The sequence below is a fragment of the Mytilus trossulus genome, chromosome 2 (assembly GCF_036588685.1).
Source record: "Mytilus trossulus isolate FHL-02 chromosome 2, PNRI_Mtr1.1.1.hap1, whole genome shotgun sequence".
Classification (NCBI taxonomy): domain Eukaryota; kingdom Metazoa; phylum Mollusca; class Bivalvia; order Mytilida; family Mytilidae; genus Mytilus; species Mytilus trossulus.
The window spans coordinates 68,592,746-68,609,356 of NC_086374.1; the positions used below are offsets into that span (position 1 = coordinate 68,592,746).

General features: G+C 32.3%; 1 protein-coding gene across 1 annotated transcript; it reads left to right on the forward strand.

The window, feature by feature from the left end:
• Positions 1–1,171: 1,171 nt before the first annotated feature.
• LOC134707867 (PAT complex subunit CCDC47-like) lies at positions 1,172–15,400 on the forward strand. Its single transcript, XM_063567973.1, has 13 exons — positions 1,172–1,235; positions 5,062–5,182; positions 6,065–6,177; positions 7,868–7,981; positions 8,641–8,815; positions 9,362–9,546; positions 10,277–10,378; positions 11,258–11,362; positions 11,780–11,862; positions 12,221–12,279; positions 12,891–13,000; positions 14,293–14,460; positions 14,817–15,400. Exons 2-13 carry the CDS (start codon positions 5,065–5,067, stop codon positions 14,886–14,888), a joined length of 1,404 nt encoding a protein of 467 aa, XP_063424043.1. The 5' UTR covers positions 1,172–1,235; positions 5,062–5,064; the 3' UTR covers positions 14,889–15,400.
• Positions 15,401–16,611: the final 1,211 nt, after the last annotated feature.

A 16,611-nucleotide genomic window follows, 5' to 3' on the forward strand; every position in this document is an offset into this window, starting at 1 on the left:
CCTGATATTCAATTTACCCTTTCATTAGAAAATCATAAAGCAAAAGTCAGTGCTCTATTTATTTGCTTTGTTGCTTTCTATAAGTCTTTCGCATGCAGATTGAATTACACCTATTTGTTTTACTGTAATCAAAAGTGTCTTGTGGCTGATTTAGAACGTTTATGAAAGTGTAATTGTATTGTTAGAAATCATTATGCTTGATGTAAAGTATGGATCAACGAAGACAGCAACCCAACGATTCAAACAATGAAACGCCATTTTGAGTTCAACAAACCGTTTTAAGTAAATTTCTTCAATCGGGAATACTAATTAACATATGGTCAATATAAGATCATAATGAAATATGATATGACGGCCAATGACACAAATGTCCAACAGAGTCCAAATTAAGCGGAATTTTAGAAATTATAGGTCACCATGCGGCTTCAACAGTGAAAAAATTCATAAGTACAGAAAGGTATAAAAGCTACCTATTTTATTACCCGTTTGATAATTTTTTGGTTTCGTGTTTGCCCAGAAACTGTGTTTATGTCATTAATCTTTAAAAATAAAAGAATGAGGACCACGATTATTGAGCCGAAACACTTCTTTAAGTTGTAAATGTATCCCTTTCTTGGATATAATGAAGATATTATGGCAAGTGGATGTCTTGATAGGTTGGCTGGTTCTTAATTTTAGTTAGAGATTGTCGGGCGAATTAATGACAGAATTTGTTAACCTTATTTGTACGCTATTATTGGCCACAGTGCTTTGAACAATGTGCAGATCTAACACACTCCAGAATACATACTAATGTATGAGTTTATTGAAACACTTTTTAATATTCAAATAGGTCACAGTGGTGCAATATTTTTCTGATAATAAAAAAAAAATGTTTAGCTATCTAAAGAAAAGCTTGTTTTACGTGAACTTTTCTATTTCTTTTCAGTATGTGTTTGGACATCTAGGGAGCTCCATTTTCAATGTTCAATGTTGTATTGAAAGTACTCGAATAAATAAGGTTTCATAGGTTGTATGAATAAGAGAAGCTTATTTTCAACCGATATGAAATAAATTATATTATTTGAAGAAGTTTCGATAAAGTATAGACCTTAATTTTTGTAATCACTGCTATAAATACAAGAAATTTGTCGGTCTTTGGGACGAGATAACTGTGGTACGAAAAAAGCTTAAGTATTGAAGCTCTCTAAAATAGAAGACACATTTAATTGAAAAGGGGAAAGCGAGAAAGCCAGGTGCCCTTTTTGTGTCCTAAATACTTAAACTGCTCTTTAGTTTCAAACTTAAAAACGCATTTCATATAGCAAACATCACCAAATCACTCAGGCTATATTTCCAATCGGTCAATGTATGATCTATGTTGAGAAAAAGTCTATTTTGGAATATGTCGTAGGAAGGCGTCACTGACAAAAACCACAGGAGGTTGAAATCCTAGAGAGAAGCTCTACTGTGATAGTCGAGTTGACATATTTATAGACCCTCATTGATAGGATTTCAACCTCCTGTGCAAAAACCGACCGTGCAAGTGCTGTATAGCCAGTCAAGGTCGTTAAAATCTTCCATTTGTTGTACTCACAAAAATAAAATTAATTTATCATGACATAAAATTTTCTGAACTATCCGTCTAAAGGTTCATTTTGATTTTCGTTGCTGCTCTCCTTCTAGATGGTTTTTATAATTTATACATGCGACGATGTCAGATGCCTAAATATTAAACTTTGTATAACATGAACAATTGATTCAAAATTTGCTTACATTACTATATTGATTACTTTTTGTAAATAGGCATGGCATTTCATCTACATTTACATTTAAATAAGAAAGAACAAACATTTATGCCAATGTGACAAATTAAACATTATTGCTTTTTAAAATGCCTAATCATAATGATTCATTATATATCTGAGCATTCAAACATTCTTGTCAATTGGAATTAGCTTTTAACATGTTTGATTTATACTTTGGATAAATTTGAATATAGCCATCTGATTAGCTCTCTTCCAAAGATTCGATTATAGTCATATATATTTTGTACCAACTGGTCATTTCAATCAAATGTGCACTTTTGTAACATTTATATTTATGCAAAGGGCATACATGTACTTTAAACAATGTTAAACAGGTAAAAGTTATGGATGCTCAATATAGGAACTGCAAGTCATTGTCTTCAATTAAGATAGTAAAAAATGTATACATGTATATTTCTTCAAGATGCATTCAATAATCAGGTATCTGGCAGTAACTGAAAAGTGGTAAAATGACTTTTTAGCTCACCTGGCCCAAAGGGCCAAGTGAGCTTTTCTAATCACTTTGCGTCCGGCGTCCGTCGTCCGTCGTCGTCCGGCGTTAGCTTTTACAAAAATCTTCTCCTCTGAAACTACTGGGCCAAATCAAACCAAACTTGGCCACAATCATCATTGGGGTATCTAGTTTAAAAAATGTGTGGCGTGACCCGGTCAACCAACCAAGATGGCCGCCACGGCTAAAAATAGAACATAGGGGTAAAATGCAGTTTTTGGCTTATAACTCAAAAACCAAAGCATTTAGAGCAAATCTGACAGGGGTAAAAATGTTTATCAGGTCAAGATCTATCTGCCCTGAAATTTTCAGATGATTCTGTCAATCGGTTGTTGCGTTGCTGCCCCTGAATTGGTAATTTTGAAGAAATTTTGCTGTTTTTGGTTATTATCTTGAATATTATTATAGTTAGAGATAAACTGTAAACAGCAATAATGTTCAGCAAAGTAAGATCTACAAATAAGTCAACATGACCAAAATGGTCAGTTGACCCTTTTAGGAGTTATTGCCCTTTATAGTCAATTTTTAACCATTTTTCGTTAATTAAAGTAATCTTTTACAAAAATCTTCTCCTCTGAAACTACTAGGCCAAATTAATCCAAACTTGGCCACAATCATCTTTGGGGTATCTAGTTTAAAAAATGTGTGGCGTGACCTTGTCAACCAACCAAGATGGCCGCCACGGCTAAAAATAGAACAAAGGGGTAAAATGCAGTTTTTGGCTTATAACTAAAAAACCAAAGCATTTTCAGGAAATCTGACATGGAATAAAAATGTTTATCAGGTCAAGATCTATCTGCCCTGAAATTTTCAGATGAATTGGTCAATCGGTTGTTGGGTTGCTGCCCCTGAATTGGTAATTTTGAGGAAATTTTGCTGTTTTTGGTTATTATCTTGAATATTATTATAGATAGAGATAAACTGTAAACAGCAATAATGTTCAGCAAAGTAAGATCTACAAATAAGTCAACATGACCAAAATGGTCAGTTGACCCGTTTAGGAGTTATTGCCCTTTATAGTCAATTTTTAACCATTTTTCGTTAATTAAAGTAATCTTTTACAAAAATCTTCTCCTCTGAAACTACTGGGCCAAATTAATCCAAACTTGGCCACAATCATCTTTGGGGTATCTAGTTTAAAAAATGCGTGGCGTGACCTTGTCAACCAACCAAGATGGCCGCCACGGCTAAAAATAGAACAAAGGGGTAAAATGCAGTTTTTGGCTTATAACTCAAAAACCAAAGCATTTTGAGGAATCTGACATGGAATAAAAATGTTTATCAGGTCAAGATCTATCTGCCCTGAAATTTTCAGATGAATTGGTCAATCGGTTGTTGGGTTGCTGCCCCTGAATTGGTAATTTTGAGGAAATTTTGCTGTTTTTGGTTATTATCTTGAATATTATTATAGATAGAGATAAACTGTAAACAGCAATAATGTTCAGCAAAGTAAGATCTACAAATAAGTCAACATGACCAAAATTGTCAGTTGACCCGTTTAGGAGTTATTGCCCTTTATAGTCAATTTTTAACCATTTTTCGTAAATTAAAGTAATCTTTTACAAAAATCTTCTCCTCTGAAACTACTGGGCCAAATTAATCCAAACTTGGCCACAATCATCTTTGGGGTATCTAGTTTAAAAAATGCGTGGCGTGACCTTGTCAACCAACCAAGATGGCCGCCACCGCTAAAAATAGAACATAGGGGTAAAATGCAGTTTTTGGCTTATAACTCAAAAACCAAAGCATTTTGAGGAAATCTGACATGGGATAAAAATGTTTATCAGGTCAAGATCTATCTGCCCTGAAATTTTCAGATGAATCGGTCAATCGGTTGTTGGGTTGCTGCCCCTGAATTGGTAATTTTGAGGAAATTTTGCTGTTTTTGGTTATTATCTTGAATATTATTATAGATAGAGATAAATTGTAAACAGCAATAATGTTCAGCAAAGTAAGATCTACAAATAAGTCAACATGACCAAAATGGTCAGTTGACCCCTTTAGGAGTTATTGCCCTTTATAGTCAATCTTTAACCATTTTTCATAAATCTAAGTAATCTTTTACAAAATCTCCACTGAAACTACTAGGCCACAATCATCTTTGGGGTATCTAGTTTGAAAAATGTGTCCGATGACCTGGCCATTCAACCAAGATGGCTGCCACCGCTAAAAATAGAACATAGGGGTAAAATGCAGTTTTTTGCTTATAACTATGAAACCAAAGCATCTAGAGCAAATCTGACAAGAAGTTAAATTGTTAATCAAGTCAATATCTATCTGCCCTGAATTTTTCAGATGAATTGGACAACTGGTTGTTGGGTTGCTGCCCTCCAATTGGTAATTTTTAAAGAAATTTTGCCGTTTTTGGTTATCTTGAATACTATTATAGATAGCGATAAACTGTAAACAGCAATAATGTTCAGCAAAGTAAGATCTACAAATAAGTCAACATGACTTAAATGGTCAATTGACCCCTTAGGGAGTTATTGCCCTTTATAGTCAATTTTTAACAATTTTCATTAATTTGGTAAATTTATGTAAATTTTTACCAAATATAGTTCTCTGTTACTAATGGGCAAAGTTCATGATAGATATAATTGTAAGAAGCAAAATCGTTCAGTAAAGTAAGAACTTCGAACACATCACCATCACCAAAATACAATTTTGGCATGAATCCATTTGTGTCCTTTGTTTAATATGCACATAGACCAAGGTGAGCGACACAGGCTCTTTAGAGCCTCTAGTTATCATTTGTTTTTACAGAACATGAGGCTGGTTTTATTAGGATTGTTTGTTTTGGTGGTTGGCATTGTTTCAGCTGGCAATCAACATGGTGCAGACATAGATGACAATGAGTTTGCTGAATTTGAGGAGCTTGATGAAGGTACTTTTTGTACATTATTGTATCAGATTACTGAAAGAAAAATAGCTTGATCCCATAACCGATTTATAATTATTTTTTCTGTTTACAATGATGTGCATTGATAAGTTTGAATGTATGATGTTAATTGAAGTCCACAAAATGTTATAAGCTGTTGCAAACGGGCGGATCCAGCCATTTTAAAAAGGGAGTGTTCCCAACCCAGGATAAAGGGGGGGGTCCAGTTATGTGTCCCCATTCAAATCCATTGATCTGGGAAAAAAGGGGGGGTTCCAACCCCCGGCTCCCCTGGATCCTCCAATGGCAAACAATAATTCACAAAACTCTACAAGTAACTTTGAAAACTAGAGACTGAGCAACAAAAAACCAACAAACACTTGATGTTAGTCTCATTCAGTCTATAATCATTTGATATAAATTATGAATAAAATAAAATAAAAAGAGATGTGTTATGATTGCAAATAAGACAACTATTCACAAAATTTCAAATGAAGTGGATGTAAGTAATTATAGGAAACAGTACAGCTTCCACAATTAGAAAAAAAAATACCATATAGTTGGCTTTAAAAGGCTCCGCCAAGAAAACTATGAAACAATTCAAATGAAAAAACTTACAACCTTATTTATGAAAAACAAATAAGGTAAAAATGAACTAACGACAACCACTGAACTACAGGGTGCTGACTTGGGAAGGCACTAAGAGAATGTGGAGGGGTTAAACATGTTTGTGAGTGCTAAACTCTCCCATAACTTGGGACAGTTGTGTTATTTGTTTTCCTTCAACATTTAAACTTTTCAATGTGATTACACACAAATGATGATATACTGTGATAATTAGAGAAAATAACATGATGCATGATCATGAATAACAAAGTTTATTTTCAGATGAGGTTATGTTTGAAGATACAAAACAAGATGAGGTAAAAGAACAGAGAGTTGAGAGGAAAGAAGATGAAACAGTTGCAGAGGAAGATGAAGATGATGATGCTACAGTGGAGGTAAACGTTTATACAAATTATGAGATACTGTATACACTTAGATTAGGTGGACTTTGTTTTGTCCACTCTGTCCATCCATATGATTGGATTATGGATGGACAGAGTGGAGTGGGCATGGAATTTCTTTTGTTGAATCAAAAGATTTGATCCATTGAAATAAACAAAAAAACATTTGTAATCAATTTGTTTACCATAAAAAAGAGAATATAGCTAGGGTGGGCACAGATGGGCTGTCATCTGTTGACAGATGGAAAAAGAAAAATCCACATGGACTGCTGTGTATGTGTGACAAGTATTTAGCAAGACAACAAGATAAGGATTTAAAAAATATTAGCCACTGTATAGACTTCAATAATTAGCAAGACCCATAAAACTAAGAGCTGTTAATATTAAATAATAAAAAAAATATGACGACAACCTATGACAATCAATTGACTACTGGCATTTGAAGAATCACAATTACATGTGTAAAAATACTTTTTAGGGTAAAATGTATGCAATCTATGCAGAATTGTGCATTCAGTGAAACATGATTTAATGAGTTTGTCTTTTTACAAATTCACCATCTATTTAAGGTTATGTGTATCTCTATTTATCAATTAAAATTGAGAAAGGAAACGGGGTATGTGTCAAAACAACAACAACCCAACCATAGAGCAGACAACATTAAAACTAAAAATCATACAAGACTAACATAGGCCAGAGGCTTCTGACCTGGGGACAAGTGCAAAATTGTGGCAGGGTTAAACAAGTTTATGAGATCTCAACCCTCCCCTATACCTCTAGCCAATGTAGAAAAGTAAACGCATAACAATGCACACATTAAAATTTAGTTCAAGAGAAGTCCGAGTCGGATGTCAGAAGATGTAACTAAAGAAAATAAATAAAATGACAATAATACATAAATAACAACAGACTACTTGCAGTTTATTGACATGCCAGCTCCGGACCTCAATTTAACTGATTGAAAGATTTTGTCTTCATCATATGAATATCAGGCACAAATCCCGTTAGGGGTCTAGTATCATACTATCATAAAATATATGAGATGAACATAACCCATATCATGCCAACAACTGTTTTTTAAATAAATGTGTTTAGTTCCAATGCAAAGACCCTGTAAGTGAATCAATCTTAAAGCCAAAATATGAAACCCCCAACAACCCAACAACAGCACTGCAACCACATCCATTCTCAATAAGTCTGCCTAAAGGTTTTGTAAGCCCTAGAGGTGAATACTGTCATTTTTGTGCTCTGCAAAGAACACCACCACAAAAGACTGGATGTGAAACACCTGAACGCACAAGATGTCTGCACGCTGAGCTACAACCACAAATTATTTCCCTACACCGACGACAAAACTCCGCAATTGTCCCAACTAGTCTGTGACATAGAAAACCCTGGTGCAACAATTTTTCAGCAATACATAAATTTCTCTTGCTAAAATCTAATATGTTGTTACATACACGAGCGAATTGTACAAGTTGAGATATATAAACACCATAAGATGGTGACAAGGGAACGTCACCATCTAAAAATGGATAATTAACGATAGGAAATGAAAAATTGCCTATTCAAGGTATTGTAATAAGATCCTATTTATGAGAACACATTGTGAATATAGAGTATACACATCATTTGAACCTATGACGGCCATTAAACTAACTTTATTTCTAACCATTTGCCTCAGACAGAAGATGATGAATTTGAACATTTCAATGATGAGGAAGAGTTTGTTGGATTTGATAAAGACCGTGAATCAACAAAACCAAAGGAAAAGATGCCAGAATTAAAAATAAATCAAGTTAGTATAATAAGAAATCCATAGGATGTCATTTAGACTTTGAATATTTTGTTCATATTGAATTTCAAACCAGAAACAACTCCATCATCAATTTTTATACATGAATAAGCATATTTAATATGAAAATATATAACAAAACTAAAATTAAAATTATAAAAAAACAATTCAAATAGTCCTAATGGATAAATGTTTTAAAAATAATTTAAAATGCACCATATTTTGCAGACCTCACCAAATGATACATGAACAATAATTTATCATGTCATAATAATGTATGAATATGTAATAATTAGAAATACATATTTCAAATATAGGGTTTACTTTTTACGAGAATATTAAAAGAACCTGTGAGGCAGAGCAAACATTGTCAAATTTAAAACTTAATTTGTAACTTTTCACACACAAATACACATAATAAAACATAATGTTTGAGAAATGCATTGCTGACCTTTATTCCAGTATAATGGGTAGATTTGTATAGAATATATGCAAAAACTTCATCCCAACCAAAGACTATAAATGATTTAAAGGTGTTGTATCTTGCTATTATTCAACTGAATTGGTATTAGAATTATATGAAGGGAACAAATTTGCTGACTGTAGCAAGAGTTATGGTGAATTGTTCTTATAAAATTACTGATTCATATGAATTTTAATAGGTTCCACAACATCTTAGAACAAACTGGGATAGTTTTGTGATAGAAATACTCATGTTAGCTGGACTTGGTGTGTATTTATTAAACTTCCTTCATGGGAAGAACACCAATCACAAACTTGCACAAGCCTGGTTGAATTCACATAGACAGATACTAGAGGAACAGTTCAGTATTGTTGGTAAGTGCTAGTCTTTGTGTTAAGAAAACATTTGTAAGAAAGACAGTGTTTGTTTTTGTTATATAATCCATTGATAGAATAGTCCACATTACTTAAATTTTGACATCTGTTCATTATTGCCTCCTATATTTGAAGTCAAGTTATAATGTTTTGTGCACAATAATAGATGCACACAATAATTTCTGAACTTACAGTAGTATGTTAGAAGGAATAAACAAAAATATTGGACAGAAAGACAGACTGCAGCAGCTAGCAACAACCAACTTCTCAGAAAAAAATATTCATTTTAACCAAACAGCAACAAAAAACACATGGTCTAGATAGTTCTACTTGGTACAGGAACACAAAAGTTATGGAGCAAAAGTACTTATATGTGTGAAAAATCTCTACAATATGTAGAATTTATGCAACTTTAAGCATGTAAGCATTGCAAAATTGAACCTTGATGATACAATAATGCGAAAAATATTTATTCTGAATTGTTAGGTGAACCCATTTAAAAACAGTATTAATTATTGATGTTTTCTTTTTTAAAATTATTCTCAGGTGATGATGGGACAAGTAAAGAAGCTCAGTCAGGCACTTTTATTAAAGAATCGGAGAATGTTTATGCTTTATGGTGTAGTGGTCGATCATGTGTGGAGGGAATGTTGGTAGAATTAAAACTTATCAAAAGACAAGATCTCATCAGTACAATCGCAGGATTCATGAAACCAGTATCGGATCAAATTGTAAGTTATGAAAAGAACAAACCAAAAGAACACATGAACCGCCTTGTAGTCAAAAAGATTGTAGTTTTTTTTCTGTATGTTACAGATTAGATAATCAGGCAAGACATGACAGTATTTGTTAGAGTTCTACGCCAGATTTTGTTTATAATTTGTTGATACTGTGTACAAACAAATTTCGAAAGGGATTTATTTTCACAATTTGGTGAGAGTAAAAAATAGTGCAAGTTTATATAAATCATCATGAATATATATAATTTTGATCTTCTCTTGTAAATTTAAATGGTATGAGGAAATGAGAAAATTTTGGAAATAAGTCCTGTGAAGTTTTTTCAAAGGGGAAAAACTAAATTAAGTACTGTAAATTCAGAAATTATTGCTTGCATTTATTATTGCGATTTCGTCATTTTAGACTTAAAATGCGATTTTAATTTTTGCGTTATTGAAAATAATCTGTTTAATTCATGTAAAAATGTTCAGAGTGTGAGTTTAAATTATTGCGATTATAACCCACTTGCATTTTCGCAATAATAAAAACCTTGCAATAATTTCTGAATTTACAGTATCCATGGCAATAAGTTGGTTTACAGTATTATCCAGCAGCTGTAATGATAAAATATTGCATGATCACCACTTAGCAAAGAACTCTGCTGAGTTTCCTAAGCTCATGTGAATATATGTTCTTTTAGTGAGTGGTGTTATCATGATCTTAATTTCTCAACATTATTTTTAGATGATACAGATAGACATGGATCCCAAGGTGATGGATAAGTTTGTATTTGCTGTTGCCACCAAACGATCCTGTGCTAAGATACATAAAGACATGGTCGATCTCGTAAGATTTTATGAACCCTTCAATTCTTTAATAGATAAAAGACTACTTTTAAGAAAATGTTGTCAGTGTTCCCCCGAACGCCTTTTAGCATCATGGTAATGTAATGCTATATTGCTAGAATATATTGCTCTCTGAATTTGTTTTCTCATAGCTTGTGTTATAGATATGATGCTATAATTTTTAGAAACAAAATGGTAATGTCAAATTTCCCTTTTTATCAGGATGCTATATGAAATATCTTTGGAGAACACTGTGTTGTGTAACCAATAAACTATAGGTTACTGATGTTCTAATCTTGTTCATCTATTAAAAAGAGAAAAATTGAGAGAACAAACAAAAACTTTGGGAATCAACTGAATTCCGAAAGGACTGAGACAGGATGAGTCAAAAGTGTTTCAAGTCTATGCAAACAATAAATAGATTGTCTATTTTACAGGACATCCTGAAATTTTATGACACTGTCGCAAATTATTATATTTCTATATACATATAATTCAGTCTACAAAACATTGTCTGAAAAGACAAATTAAACAAAATTTTCCTTGCATTACTGTAAATTCAGAAATTATTATGTCCGTTTATTATTGCGATTTTTAAAGAATGGATAAAATGCAAGATCAGTTATTGCGATTTTATGAATAATGACATATAGATAAATATATCAGATATAATATATTGCAATACTCACTCAGTCGAATTATTCACAGTTATAAAAACCTTGCAATAATTTCTAAATTTACAGTATTATAATGTGAATCCTCAAACATGTATACACATTTTTTGAGTATTAAGCTGTACATAGAGAGTTTAATAAAAAATGTTCTGATTAGATATTGTTTAAAAACTATGCTAATGAATTTGATGTTTTTTTGGTTATAGAGCCAGTTTACTGAGAAGAAGAATGGTGAGAAGTATGATCTAAGTAGTTCTTATCAAATATTGAGTGAGATAGGGGAGGCAACTGTCACAGTTCTCGATAAAAAGGTAATCTGATTTACTTATCAAATATTGAGTGAGATAGGGGGGGCAACTGTCACAGTTCTCAATAAAAAGGTAATCTCATATTGAGTGAGATAGGGGAGGCAACTGTCACAGTTCTTGATAAAAAGGCAATGATAGGGGAGGCAACTGTCACAGTTCTTGATAAAAAGGTAATCTGATTTAATTCTTTATGTTTGATAATCGTAAAGCTTCCCTCATTAAGATTGACGAGAAAAAAAATTGCTCAAGTGGAAAAGAATTCTAGAGATTGAAAAAAAACCCTCAAAATATACCCATTTCAACAATTTAACATAAGTTTTGCTATTATTGTTAATATTGCTATTGTGAAATTGTTAAACAGAAAATGAATATAACAGAGATATGCAGGTTGTTCTGTATAAAGTTTCCATCTCATTACAGGTGACAAGTGTTCTAAATAAATATGAGGGTCTGGTGGAGTTCATGCATTTTTCTGATCAATACAGTGGACAAAAAGCTCAGGAGTAAGTATGAATGAAATAGTTTACTGAAAATAGGGTAAACATAATGTTTATTGTCAGACTGTAAAATTATGACCTGCAACAAAATGTACAATGAAAGTAGATGCTGAATTATGAATGGATTTTTAAAAGCCCTTGGTAATTGTTGAAGCTTCAATTTTTTTTATTCAACTTTAAATAGCATTCAAATTGGTTTTGAAACCTTTATCAATTGAATCACTAGAAACTGTCATTTTAAAAAAAAAAAATTTTTAATCAAAATGCATACAAATAAAAACTTGTTATTAAAACATGTAAATTTATGAAAATTTTAATTTCTTTTTTTTTATCATTATCATTATTATATAAACTTTTTTTTCAGTGATAGCCAAACTTCAAAACTTCCAGAGGTCAAGCCTGTACTTACTTTCTGTTTCAATGGTAAGTAATTTTTTTCCAATGTTTCAAGCAACATTTTAGACTACAGAAAAGTTAACATTTAAATATATATTTATAATTTTAACCTGTACAATTAATTAGAAATTCTAAAAAGAATCACATTATATGTTATTTCCATATATCAGAAAAGAATTCTACTGTTTTCAATCTTCCTTCATTCAAGCCAAGACTAATCTTATTTTGTCTTATTAAAAAAGTTAAATCACAAAAATACTGAACTCTGCGGAAAAATCAAATCGGAAAGTACCTAAGCAAATGGCACCATCATAGGCTCAAACACATCAAACTAATGGATACCAACTGTCATATTCCTGACTTGGTACATGCATTTTCTTATGTAGAAAATGGTGGATTAAACCTGTTTTTTTTAGCTAGCTTAACCTGTCACTTGTAGGACAATTGCATCAAATTCCAGAGAAAATAAATGTTAAAAGTGTAAGATGAGTTTGATATGGACAATGTATTTATGGACATATATTTAGGTGAAAGCTACCTTGCATACTGTATATCTGACATTGAGGTGATGAGCAATCAAAGACCTTAGAAATTCAGTGTTCCATGACCATAAAATATTTTTTTAAATACATTTGCAGTTCCTGGTAAAGGAAAATGTAAACCTGCCGACATGGAGAATATGTTACCACTTCTTAAACTAGTTCTGTACTGTGTCGATAAAGTCAGCCGTCTTCAATTGGGAAAGGAGGTAAGATATTTGTGATACTGTGTATTAACTTATTTTGTGCATTTTTCGTTTGATCTTTTTTTGTGATAATTTTCATATCATGCTACTCGCTTGAGATGGAATAATTATCACTAGAAACTAAGGAGGCCACGTGGCGTTGCTAATGAAATTGACATGAACATGATGAAATTGACAACGTCGTCATAGGTAAAATAGCGATAAATAGATTATCATTGTTCATCTCAACTCGCTTGCTTTTCTCACTTTCGCTGTACCAGCTCAAGCGAGAAAAATCAATCTCGTTGAGATGATCCACGATAATCTATAATTAACTTATTTTCGTTTTTCTTCAGGTGCAATAATTTAGTAAAAATAAGTACATGATACCAAACATGTTGTTTTAAAAAATGAGTTATTAAATTTATTATTTTAGATAGCTGACTGGAGACCATTTAATTTAATGTGACACCTCTAAATCAATGTTGGAGTTTATAACCTAGAATACTAAAACTTTTTTTTCAAAATATATTTTTTATTAATTTTTCTGAGTTAACATTTGAAGCATTTTAAATAGTCATACTTTTGATCTGAGTTAACTATTTGAAACATCATTTCAGTCAGCTAAGAGGTATTTTTGAAAAAAATAATTCTGTTTTGTCTTTATGTTTGCGTATGTGTTGCTTTGTTTGAATGTAATATATTGTACCTTGTTTTGTGGAGAGGGCTTATATAGGCTATGCCTCTTGCCCAATCCAATTCAATTTATTTGAATAAAAAATATTGTTTAAACTAACTTATTTTCATGGGTATCAATTTTAAAGTAAAACTTAAATGTTAGTGAATATTTGCTTTGCCAAAGTTTGCATAAAAACCTATAGAAAATTTGTCTTTCTTTGAACATATAATTTCATTACCTTCCCCCTCGAAATCAATGAAAATTTGTATCCATAGAATAAAAATGAATCCACAGCAGATAAATTTAAGTTTGTTAATTGCATGGTATATGCAATTTTAGTTATGTTAACATGTATTTGTTTGCCTATCTGAGTTCCAATGGAAATTTTGTTATATACAATGCGTACTATCTGTAAGCCCTGGGAAAAATATTCACCAACCTTTATTCCATAAGGAACAAATACTGTTATATTTGTTCCAGTGGATATAATATTACAGCATAATTCTTCCACATGAAACTATATATATAATGAAGACACTTTTTTATCGTTAAACAACATCTATTTGTTATAGTTAAAATTAACTATGAACTGTGATCAATATATATAATAGCAATGTTATTATTTCTTTAATATCAGGCTAGGGCAAAAGCAGACAAGAAACGTCAGAAGATGCAGGAAGTCTTTGAGAAAGCCACTCATCAACAACGTCAGGAACAAGCTCAGCAAAGACGTGAAGAGAAAAGAAGAGTGGAGAAAGAAAGGTTGATGGCTGAAGAAGATCCTGACAAAGCCAGAAAATTGGAGGTAATATCTTTTAAATGAAACATGGTCACAAATATGTGTATAAGAATGTAAAATCTCCAATTTTTTCAGTACATTTATTCAATGTTCATTAGTTTTATCATTTGAATTGTTTTATTTAAGTCATTTCCTGACTTGTTGATTTCCTGACTTGTTGAAGCGGATAAACTCATCATAGATACCCCTATATGCTAGACAATATTTTTTGTCTACAAAAGACTTTTCAATCAAATTAAAGGTGTGAAGAATTAAAAAGAAAAAATAGATGCACAAACTTTACCTTTATATATTGTAAAATTGCAATGATTTTAGAATGATGTAAGCATAAGTATATATTAATCTATCTTTTTTATTTATAGGAGAGAGATAGTAGAAGAGAAGCTAAAAGGAAACAGCCAAAAATGAAGATGATGAAAGTGAAGGCCATGTAGAAAAGTCATGTGACATAGTGTCATGAGACATAGCATATGGCCATGTAGAAATGTCATGTGACATACTGTCATGAGACATAGCATATGACCATGTATAAATGTCATGTGACATAGTGTGTCATGTGATATACTGTATGGCCATGTAGAAATATCTCTGAGACATAGTGTATAGCTATGAAGTAATATCAACATGTTTTGATGTTTAGCTTATTTTGTTGTCCCCTACTACCTACACATATTTTTATTCTGTTTCATATTGCTCTCTATTCATAATATGAACATAGTTTTATTTCTAATCAGTGAAATTTCATTTCATTGCAGCCACAATTTTTGCATTTTGACTGTTTTATCATACACACATATATTACACAAACACACTTAAAAAGTGATGTGAGTTAGTTGTTCCTTGTAATAATCAGAACTGATTGTAAGTGTCTTAATAATATATGTCTTTTGTATATAGTTTACATTTAAATGTGATCAGAGATTTTAAATAAAATATTTTACATGTGTTCATTTATTGACTTTTTGGATGCAGCAATGGTTATTAAATATGATAAACTAATTTTATTTGGAATCTGCATTAGCAACAGTGAAGGAGATTCACAAGTCAGGAGCATGTATTTCAGTGGTTGTTAGGTGCTGTATATCATTTTTTTTAATTAATTATTTTTGTCGACTTGACAAAGTAAAAAAGCAAGACATTTGGGATCATCAACAATGTATTAATTTGTGATTAGATTAGTTTATAGGAAACTAATAGTGGTAGGTCAATGGTATTTGGTATTCATTTGTTATAGCATTGGCACATTCCAAAACCATAGAAATTGTTTGGATTACTACACAGTAAAGATTTTGCTTATTGTTGAAGACTGTGCAATGCTCTCCAGTTGCTTATATCTAAATCAGTTACTTTATGGTGGAAATTTGTCTCACTGGCAATCATACCACATCTTATTTTTAGCTCACCTGGCCAGAAGGGCCAAGTGAGCTTTTCTCACCACTTGGCGTCCGTCATCCGTCGTCGTCGTCGTTATGTTAACTTTTTACATTTTGAACTTCTTTTAGAGAACCACTGAATGGAATGAAACCAAACATGGCATGAATGAATGTTCCTTATGAGGTGCTGACCAAGTGTTGTTACTTTGTAGCGGATCTATTGTCCAAAATGGCCGCCAGCGGGGGACTTAGTTAAACATAGGACCCTATGGGAAATGCAAACAAATGACTTCTTTTAGATAACCAATGAATGGAATGAAACCAAACACGGCATGACTGTTCCTTATGAGGTGCTGACCAAGTGTTGTTACTTTGTAACGGATCCATCATCCAAGATGGCCGCCAGCAGAAGACTTAGTTTAACATAGGACCCTATGGGAAATGCATACAAATGAATTCTTTTAGAGAACCACTCAATGGAATGAAACAAAACATGGTATGAATGTTCCTTATGAGGCCCTGACCAAGTGTTGTTACTTTGTAGCCGATCAATTATCCAAGATGGCCGCCAGCGGGGGACTTAGTTTAACATAGGACCCTATGTGAAAGGTATACAAATGACTTCTTTTAGAGAACCACTGAATGGAATAAAATTAAACATGGCATGAATGTTCCTTATGAGGTGCTGACCAAGTGTTGTTACTTTGTAGCCGATCCATCATCCAAGATGGCCGCCAGCGGGGGACTTAGTTTAACAAAGGACCTTATGGGAAATGCAAACAAA

Coding starts and splice junctions, on each gene's coding strand:
- LOC134707867 (XM_063567973.1), top strand. CDS start 5,065: ATGAGGCTGGTTTTATTAGGATTGTTTGTTTTGGTGGTTGGCATTGTT. Junction 10,379..11,257: donor ATAAAGACATGGTCGATCTC/GTAAGATTTTAT, acceptor TTTTGGTTATAG/AGCCAGTTTACTGAGAAGAA. Junction 12,280..12,890: donor ACTTACTTTCTGTTTCAATG/GTAAGTAATTTT, acceptor ATACATTTGCAG/TTCCTGGTAAAGGAAAATGT.